The sequence below is a fragment of the Topomyia yanbarensis genome, chromosome 3 (genome assembly GCF_030247195.1).
Source record: "Topomyia yanbarensis strain Yona2022 chromosome 3, ASM3024719v1, whole genome shotgun sequence".
NCBI lineage: Eukaryota > Metazoa > Arthropoda > Insecta > Diptera > Culicidae > Topomyia > Topomyia yanbarensis.
Window position 1 is genome coordinate 222,623,242 of NC_080672.1, and position 10,996 is coordinate 222,634,237.

Here is a 10,996-nt window from a genome sequence, read left to right on the forward strand (position 1 = left end):
GCTCCCATTGAATCGTGTGACCGGTATGACGTCGACCCGTTGTGCTTCTGGATTGTTTACATATTTTTGGTTGCCAAACTAGCAAACCGTGTGTTCTGCCACACCTATATATACGACATTGAAGTGCGGCAACAAACGAAAAAATAAATTGAGAACTGTTAGTCCGTTACAAAGAGAATAGGAAAAGAGACGAATAGTGTGAAGCCAAAAATACCTTATTGAGCAGACCAATCGTGCAATGTAAATAAACATTACTCATGCCTGAGTTGGAGGAGATAAGTATTGTAAATCTATCAAAAAAAAAATTTGAATTTTCGTCAGAATTTAGTGCAATCGTGATTGTAAGGCGCATTCTAGAGTCTATGTATGAGTAAAAACAAGTTTTAGAATTATTTCATCTCTTTGTTTCGAAATGCACATCGTTTGATAAACAAATTCAACGATCGACAAAAGGTTTGTTTTCAAAATATAATAGGAGTCATTTAAAGTGCTGCCTTTGGAAACGGTTGCCAAATTCTAGTGTTGAAATCATCGTAAAGGGAGTGTTGCCGTTTTGACTGATTTTCACTCTGCGTCTCTTTCACTATTCTCTTTGGTCCGTTAGATAGGTAGAAACCAGGATAGATTCTTACAGTAAATTAATTCTAAAATTACTGTTAGCTTATTTATTTTGTCAAATATATTAGTTTTTTTTGCTGTAGTTCAGTTGTGCTCTTTTCCCGCGGTGCATTAATTTCTATTCTGCTTCTGGATGCTGTCGGGGATCAATAAAACACTCGGTAAATGTACTCTTCGTCAAATCTCGCTGGACGTCTCAAAGAGGACCGTTGTCGCAGGTTCCTGGACTCTCCTTCAAGTGGTACTGAATCGTCAGTAGTGGCTTCTTGTGTATACTGTGCTTGCTTTTCGGAGTCAACTGTTTCATAAGACAGTCCGCCAGATTGGTTCGAAACCGGAGTTGGTGCTAGTTTTACATCTTGTACGTTCCTAGCATACTGAATTCCCGATCTGCTCATTAGCACGACCTTTGCTCCATCCCTGGCTACAACTTCAAACCGTTCCGATGAAAAGGTGGGGTCCGTTTTATTCTTTTTCTTGTGCACCAGTAAAACGGTATCGCCAATGTCTATTTTGCTATCCTTAGCGCCGCGCACCCGGTCAGCATATTGCTTGGATGCAAGCTTCGTTTCGGTATCCCGCTCATAAATAGTTGTGCGATCAAGTTTGCTGGAATCGCAGCAATTAAATGATTTCGTAAGACCAGGAAAATTCCCATTGTACTTCCATCCAACCATAAGTTCAAAAGGGGTAACCAGTAGTCGGGAATGCGGAATTAGTGTGTTATGCCGGTGCACGTATTGCTGCAATGCTAGGGGCCAGTTTGATCCTTCCAATTTCGACGCAGACAAGGATTTGATGATACCTGAATTTTGTCTTTCCATGGCTCCGTTGCTCTGAGGACTGAGTGGTACAGATTTTTGTACCTTAACACCTCTATCTTCCCAGTATGTGACGAATCCAGAACTCTGGAATGGAGGTCCATTGTCGCTCTGTATGACTGACGGGTATCCCCACATTCTGAAAACTTCGTTTAGAGCTGAATTTGTAGATACAGTATCAATTGTCTTCATTTCTACTAGATACAGGTAGCGCGAATACGTATCAATTACTACCAAAAACTCTCCGGTTCCAAAGGTAGGTATTGCGAGAAAATCTACTTGCAACATTTGCCATGGGCCTTCGGGTAATTCTCGAGAGCAGAGAGGCAACGGTGGGTTACGTCTTGAAAGTTGAACACAGGTATTGCAATCTTTCATGAAGCGAGTTATCTCTGTGGACATCCTGGGCCACCAGAAATACTCACGCATTACTCGCTTCATTGCCACTTCTCCGATATGTCCACCATGTGCAGACTCGAGGGCTTTTCTTCGCAGAGTGTTTGGTAGTATCACTCTGTCGTCTTTGAAGACCATAGAGCCTAGAGAGCGTAGATTAAGTTTCTGTGCCTCATACGGACGCAGATCAGCAGGCCATTTGTTCGACATTAATGCTTCTCTAACGGATAGTAATTCGCTGTCATTTTCAGATGCCATTTCTATCTCATTCCAAGTGGTAACCATGTTACCTGAATCTAAGGAATAAAGGTAGTGACTTTCTTTATCCTCTTCGAATGGGACCGACTCTTGTGTTGCTAAAATGAGTCGTGACAAAGCATCAGCAATATTTTTATTTCCGGGTACTCTCTTGATTTCATAATCGTATGGCTGCAATCTAAGTGCCCAACTTTCTGCCCGTGAAATTGCACGTATTTATATTTGTCGTATCCAAATTTCATAACGATGGTACAAAACTTCCTATCGTCTCAAAAGTCGTACACAGAATGAGTGTCGGAGTCCCTCACTTCCTGTTCGAGCAAGCGATCACTTTGCGTTCTTCTTCCTGCTAAAACGCATCGATCATTTCGTTTCGTAATTACTCGTTTGCGTTTGAATACATGGTTGCCAGTTATATTTAGTAACAACACGCATGCTCTGTAGAATAATTTCTCAAATGACGGAAATAGAACGAAATTGCCATAAAGGTTTCTTCGTTATCACAACTTGTCATTTGCTGTAAATAATTGGTAACTATAACATTTCTTCGGCACTACACATTATTTTTCTGGGCAGTCTATGCCAGAGCTGCGATTTGTCAATCATGTCAAAAGACATTGATAATATCGTAAAACTCATCGTCAACAGCAATTAATCCGGTTTCTGCGTCTGTCAAATGAGCGACCCAAGAGTTACATCCTGTGGTTAATGTGAGCCTAGTCCACGACAAAAACCTTTTCTTGTGTTCTCACCCATTCAGCATTTCTCTAAAGTCGCTTAAAACTTTACGTAAAAGAAAAAGAGAGATAGAGAGAGAACTCAGTCGTTGCAAGCTGGTGCTGTACAATCACTGTTTTTTTTGTGTGGCACACACCTGCCAGCTGCCACTAGTTTAACGTGTTGCCAATATATATTGTCACCAAGGAAAGTATTCTGACATGCATACGTTTTTATTCACACGTAAATGTTTATTCAGAACAGCGAATAATTTACAACGCGAATCTCACCAAAACCTTGGAAAACTACAATATGACATTTTTTGCTGATCTCAAGGGGCTCCTAAATGAAATTAGCATTGATAAATATACCAATCTTGGGGAAAAAACATACTATCCATCTACTTTTTTCTTCTTGCACAACCAATAACTCAAACCATGATCAGCATTTCTGCTTGTATGTGATCTGTTTCAAATAAAATTCAAAGAGAAAAAATTATAGGCGCAAAATCTTCGTGCTGGCAACAGCAGTCACTGTTGCCCTAAGATGATTTCGCTAGAATTCCGAGCGACATGCACTCAGTGCATTAGCGCGAGTGACGGAAGGATATTAGTTGGTATAACCTCAAAACTGATTTTCATCTCAACGAGGCAAGACGATACGCGATTTAGAGTGAGTTATTGGTCATACAAGTACAAAAAATGGATGCAAATAAGCCGGGTAAGAGGAAAACGTGTTTTACGCAAATAGCCAGAGAGTCTGTGCGCAAAGAAAATGAACGATTGTTTTGTTCACTTGATCCCATGAGCGGTTGTCGGTATTCGCAGTCTGCAGCTACCTGGGATGTAGGTAACTTTATTAGACACTGCCGTTCCCAACATTCAGAGGCAGCTGCAAAAAAAACTTGATGCGTTCAACGGAACCAACCGCCAAAAAAACTGAAGAGATCGCAAAACATCCTGTTGCTATTAATAAGCAAGTATTCATGGAGGCATGTTTGAAACTAGTGGCTATCCATCACCTGCCTCTAAGTTGTTTTGAGTGGGAGGGACTCAAATTGTTGCTTGACCCTATTTCCGATACCTTGAATACAAACATCAACCGGACAAACATCAAAGTACACCTGGATGTAACAGCCAAACGTGTACAGCAAGCAATCCGAGAAGAAACGAGCGGAAAACTTATATCATTGAAGCTTGATTCCGCCTCAAGGCATCATCGACACATACTCGGAATTAATATTCAGTTCGAGAAAGATTCTGAGATTGTCATTCGTACACTAGGTAATTCATAAATTTTAAAATAGCATAAGCAAGTGAACTCTTAATATCTTCATTTTAAATTTTCTCGGTGGTAGGCATGCTAGAAGTAAAAGAAAGCCAGACTGTTTTTTTTCTCAAAAGCAAAATACTGGAAGTACTGGAGGCCTACGACATCGACATCAACCAAATATTCTCCACCACAACGGATAATGGTGCGAATATAATCGCTGCTATTAAAGCAGTCCAAACTACAATCGCTAGTGCGGACTCAATCAATAAAGGCTGAGCTTTCAAATCAGTTAAGCTTGGTAAGATGCGCTGCACATACTCTTCAGTTAGCAGTGTCCGACGTGATAAAAAAATGACGAGAGAATCCGTAAAGTGACCATGTTACAATTCACTTTTTACTACACGAGGTGGCCGTACCACCTTAGTCACCGGCTAGGGTCATTTTCTTATTGTCTCCAGAGGAAATTTACACGTGGGAGAACTTTCAACCCTTCAAATACCAAAGGTCACTGAGCGGAAGTCGAACTGAGCGGAAACAAGCAAATGGACTCACTTAACAAAAAAATAGACGACACAGCTAAATTACACTTAAAGACCAGACATTTTTATTTAATTTTAATTTAGTTTCACTTTTTGTTGGGGTAGGGAATAATTTTAAAACAAAAAGGGATAATTTTACTTGCGCATTTTATTTTGCTGACATCTTCCTTGTTGGGCACCGCGTGGTGCTTCGTTGCGGCCGTGTAACTCGTTGGTCGACATGCAGCAATCCAGGGGAGGTGCGGGGCGATCAACGGCGGGCCTGCCGGAGAGGGTGCAGTCAGTGCCTGGCGATGACGATGATGATGAGGGGTCTTCGTTAGCAGCAATTCGGCCGTTTTTTTTATACGAAGGCCGGCTTTACACAAAGCGACCCGGGGAGTGACACTACGCGCACTGTTTGTATAGGAGTTCAACAAAGTCGAGCGAGTTGTTTCTTCACAACGGTTAACTACCAAACCCTTTAGGTACTAGGGTTGTAATGGCGTACACAATAGCGTATAACTTGCCCGCTTAGGGCTTTTCTTCACGGACCGGTCTTCCACACAATACTGGCTACCGAACGAAACTCGCGGGCACGTTTGACGTGTGACCGCTTGTGCTGGTACTTACTCCACCGGGTTCAATTTACTATAAGAGACCGGATCTTGCTATTCTGGACCCTTTTATCCTCTCCTTGTCCGGTTTCCAAACAGTTTCCCTCCGGGCCCTGCCTCCGATCACCCGCATCAAACCGCCCCGCATTCGATGACGATGACATTATCATGATGACAGTATGATGATGACGGCAGACGTTATGATGATGACAACAGACGTTTACATTTATCGTTTAGGGTTGGCGTCGTAATATAATTTTTTTGAATTCAAATTTTTATAGCGAATGACAAATATTTTAATACATGTAACTTGTTTCCCAGTTTTACATAATATTTTAATAGAATAACAAGAGATAGTATGATATAATAATTAAGTATAATATAAATTGAGATTGTATATACAAAATGAGTAATTCAATAAATATAATAAATAGTAATGAACGAATAAATAACAAATAGATAAATAAATAAATAAATAAATAAATAACAAAATCTAACTTTGACACCAACCAGGACTACTAAGCAAAACTTAAACGAAACTCAAACATGAAAACATGGAGTGATAACCGACGTGACGTTTATGTTTTACTTAGACATTTACTAACAATATTTTTACCGGTGTACACAAAGAACAGGCCTCGTCAAACACGTAACGGGGACCGTGCGCTGTTATTTATGTACACGCAAAACAAAAAATGACAATAAATATGGTAATGTAATTTTAGCTGACTCAGTGACCAAGGGTAGTATTGTGACCGTCCTAGTAAAAGGTCACAATTTTCCCGGAGCCGGGTGAAAAAAAAACAAAGTGTTTTTTTTCGCGTTGATCTGTGGTTATCACGTGCAATGTAGCTCTCTGCCTGTCCTCGTTCAGTACTATTATAGTGCAATGATTTGTCCATAGGCCAGAGGAGCTCTTTTCCACTATAATACGTGAATTCGTACAGGTGAGATTGGCCACCGTAATAAGTTCATGTGTATGTCAAAATCAGGTACAACGTTGTCCATCCACCAGCCTTCCAAGTTGACAACGAGAGTTTTGCTGTCGAGATTGCTTATTGTGCGTCAGAATAAGAATCGCCATATTGCTAATGTTGAGCAGAAATACTGACCGGAACCAATACAGTCAAACCACTTTGTTTGACACCAAAACACTGTAGCTAATAGAAACAGATTTAACTATCTTTCTCCACTCATTTCTGTCTCAAGTTTGCTTTAGCTTGGACCAAAACGTATGTTTTCAATATATCATTCATTACATTCATCCTAATTTCTCATTCATGCACCCGCGACACATACAAAATCATTCACTCTCTCAATCACTCCTGAATTTACTATTCTAAATGGATTATGCTAGGGGCCCCTAATACTAAATTGTATTCTTTGCAACTCTCATCAAGAGTCAAAGATACTTTTATGAAATGTGAATGGTCAACTCATGGCAAATTTCTAAAACTCTCTCGATTGATGAGAGAAAACATGAAATTGCACAGAATTAACTCATTCACCCTAGAAGTGTACATCGACAACATAAAACTGGCTGCGTACGCTCCTTCGATTCGGTTGCTTTAGTCGATGAATTGCAACCCTGATACATTCTGACTCTTCCGATCTGTCAAAATTTCTCAACATATACAATGATGGCTAAACTGTGCTGGTGCTGATTAAAACCGGTGACAGAAAAACTGTTTTTGTAAGGATTTTCAGGTAAGTATACTGTATGTATTAATTTGTTTTCTCTTTTGTAGAGTGTAATTAAATTAACGACTACAATTATGGCGAGCGGAAGGACGAATTGTAAATATATAAACGACGAAATTAGCGGATTATCCACTGCCGAAAATAAGTTTTGTTACCAGACGAAAATAAATAAGACAGACGGCTTGTTTAATGTATAATTCACCGTCCCGTACGAGCAGAAATGTTTAACCAGGCTTTAAATGAGTGGCCGGCCAAATGCCGAGACTTTTTCCACTGAAATCTTGCAGCTCGTAGGAGGATGACCGGAGTTTTGCTTTTACGCGGCAGGGAAGGAATTGCCGGCCGTACTTGGAATTATAATGTTCCGCGGCACTGGACAGTTTCATATTCCGGCGATACACTAATTGTCCCTCCACAAATGATTTGGAAAACCGGTGATGACGAAGATTGTACCGGTGTTGGGACGATTTATGCGCTTTTTCCAAATTTGTGGTAACTATTTCGTAGATACGGGAAAACATACGTTTACGACGCTCGTTAAGCAGATCTGTGGTAAGGGGCCGTACACAAATGACGTAGCTTTTTTTCGGCGATTTTTGACCCCTCCCTCCCCCCACGTAGCATTTGGTCACAAAATTCTAACCTCCCCCTCGTAAAAAACGTAGCATTTACCTACCCCCTCCCCATCATCCCATGCAAAGCGCCCGAGAGATGAAAAAAAATTACATATGTTTTTCAATTATTTTAAATACCTACATGTCCTTTCAAAATGTTTGACGACTTTTATCAACATTTTCATTATAACAGCAAATTGCGTGTAAAATAAGCCCATTTCATGACAAATATAGTGTTGATAGTTTTGTTTTGAATTTTATAAGTCAAAGGGAGCATGAAGAGAAGTTCTCTCAGTTCACAATCGTGCAGCCGCCAATGATTACTACTAAACTACTAAATTTTGATTGGTTGAATCCGAAGTGAAAATTTAATTCAGCTTTCAAACTAAGTCTACTAATTAGCAACATTAGCTAACTAATGTAGCTAGTTAAATCCGCATACAAAATCTTTTTGTATTTTCGCGAACTTGCAATTCCGCGAATCGTAAAATTTACCTCATGAAAAACCGCATCAAAAGTAACTTGTTTGAATTTAAATTTATTTCTCTTGGGAATGGATGATCATTAAATTGTTTTCTCTAAACAATGGGTTTTAAACTTAATGCTACGTCGCACAACTTCTGACCCTACCCTCCCCCTCGTCACACTTCATCACAAATTTGGCATACCCTCCCTACCCCCCAAAATGCTACGTCATTTATGCATGGCCCCTAAGCTTCTCATTGTTTCGTGCTAACTTGTGATCGCTTCCAGCTTCCGAAAACTCATGACCATGAGTTATAAAAAACGGCGTGAAACCAGTCGAAGTGTGAACACTGGTGTTCAACACCATTTCGATTTCATGAACTCGTGTGTCCCACAAACGTTGGTCTTCCTTGACATACGTCCGGATAGCAGCGTTGATAGTGCGGTTTACTCTCTCAACTGGATTTGCTGGTGAGTGGTATCGCGAGTTCAACCAATGTGCAATTCCGAACCGCTCTAAAAGTTCTTTGAAATCTTTAGAGACAAAGCTGCTACCATTGTCGGTTATTATGACCTCTGGAACCGAATTTCGCAGAAACCATTGGTCTCTCAGAATATTGCACATTGGTGAACTAGCGACACTTTTCACCGGTTGGAGCATCACCCACTTGGAGAAGTAATCGCAAACTACCAACAGGTGCTGACTACCACGACGACTGCGGGGGAGGGGGCCAATGAATGGGTTTGGTTGCCCATTCTTTCGCCAGCACAATACGATGTTGGGCACAGCTAGTCATAGTCAATTCACCCTCCCGCGCGGGAACGAATTGTCTCTTGACCTTTTCAATCTCTTCCTTTTCTTTGGAAGTTAAAAATGTCTCGGGAGTGGGTTGATTGATTTCCGCGACGGTAGCTTGGCGCTCGCTGTTTATGGTATCATGCATTGTGGGTTGAATCAGGAATTTCTCCCAAAAATTCATACCACAGATGCAATTGATGGAAAGGTTGGCCACAACCAGTGTCGGAATTATTCTAACACAACCTTCGAGTGTAAATGGCAGTTGAACCTGCCCAAGAATTTGGAGTTCATCTCCGCTAGCCGAGCGAAGGACAACATTTTTGGAGGGACGATGCAGCTTTTTATATTTGAACTGCTTGAAAATTTTTTCACTGATTAGCGTGTGATTACTACCGCTATCAAGAAGGGCACGAATCGAAAGGCCGTACACTTTTACTGAAACATACGGTCGGTTGTCGTTTGGAAATGGGTAAATTATTTGAAACGTTTCTGAAGATTTGGGGTACAGATTCTCTGTTGCATTTTCCCAGAAGGGCGGGGGAACCCTTGGGAGACTAGAGATTTGGTTTACGCGTCTGGGCACTGCGAACGGCGAATTTGGCTCGCGTGCGGGCCGTTTTTTTGACAATAGGGACAATAATTTGTCGGGAACCCTCGAAGACCACAAGTGCTGCAGAAAAGTGTACGTGGTAATCTGCACATAGCTACATGGTGTCCAATTCTTCCACAGTTGTAGCAAGTATTGGGTGGTGGGGGCGAGTGCGCGGTAATTAAATCTTCCAAAGTAATTTGGGGGCGAGACTGACATGCAGATGACATCGCAGTCTGTTCCCGGGCGGTGGGATTACGCGACGAGCCTTGATTCGTCGACACATTGTGAGAGAGCTCATTACTTTTTGGGGGAGGTTGGTTTGCCCGCGACTGATTGTTTTGAGGATTGGTGGATGTGTTAGAAACATTCCTATTCGGTTGCGAAACCGTAGCGATTGGCTCACTGTGCTGAGGTTGTGGTTGCTTGTTTGCCTTCTTTTTGGGATTGGACTCTGTCCCTTGGACGGCCTGAATAGTCTTCTCGGTACCAAAGACCTTGTTGTACGCCGAGAAATTCAGCGCGTCCAGTTTCTGACCGGCGGCGACCAGTGTTTCCAAATCTATAATGGGGATGAATGTCATTTGCCGTTTATAATCAACCCGCATATTTTGCTGAAGTATTTGAACTTTCTCGTGTTCGGGAATTTGCACACTCATCGTGCGAAAAAGTTTCTCTAGCTCAAAGTAGTATTCATGGAAGGATTCGTGTTTTTGTTGCCTCCGCTGATAAATTTTCATTTTTATCAGGGCGTCAAGATCAGGGTGCATATAGGTTCGTTTCAACTCGAAGACAAGATGCTGCCAATTCAGCAATCTGCCTGTGGTTCGCTGAGTCATATACCACTTAAGGGCTGATCCCGCAAACAAATGTACTGCCGACTCAAACAGTTCCACATCTGACACGTGCTCAGCTTGGGATAAAACCTGAATCAGTTCCAAAAACTCATTCAGCTTCAAACCTTGGTCATCACCGCTATATTTTGTGATGTTCCATTTAGATACCGGCAAACAGTGGCGGTTCTGAATAGGGATAGAATATGCATTTGCGGACGTACGGTTCGGTATAGGAAGTGGGTTATTGCCAGGGAGGGAATGAACGGAGTATGTGGCATTTTGAATCGGAATTGTTGGACGAATTTCTGAAGGAATCTGGTTAATATTTTGAAATCTAGGGTAATTTGAAGAGGAAATAAAAGGATTCTGGCGGATTAGGGATGTAAAACTAGCAGGAGAGGAATCAGGAAAATTAGGATTGCGGTACGATTGGCTATTTGACGGCATGGCAAAGTCAAAAAAGGTTTGCGTCCCGGCATCTTTTACTTCCCTGCGTCGTTCTAACTCGTGTTCCAAATCTACTATTCTTGCCTGCAATGAGTGGATCCATTCAAGGTCAGCCTGCGATAAAACTGACTGCCTAGGGTTGTTAATTATTTCCTGATCTTCGTTTTCTGCTTCCTGATTTATTTCATCTTCGTCTGGCGTATGTTCCTCCGAATCATCGTTATCCTGATTATTCTGATTGGGAATTGTTAAATTACCGAAAATTGGGTCAATGGTTTCCACTAATTCAACCAGTGTATTTTGTAAAAAACTATGCAAATTGGGCGAG

General features: G+C 41.3%; 1 protein-coding gene across 1 annotated transcript; it reads right to left on the reverse strand.

The window, feature by feature from the left end:
* Nucleotides 1-764: 764 nt before the first annotated feature.
* Nucleotides 765-1,577, reverse strand: LOC131687684 (uncharacterized). Its single transcript, XM_058971781.1, has one exon. It carries the CDS (start codon nt 1,575-1,577, stop codon nt 765-767), a length of 813 nt encoding a protein of 270 aa, XP_058827764.1.
* Nucleotides 1,578-10,996: the final 9,419 nt, after the last annotated feature.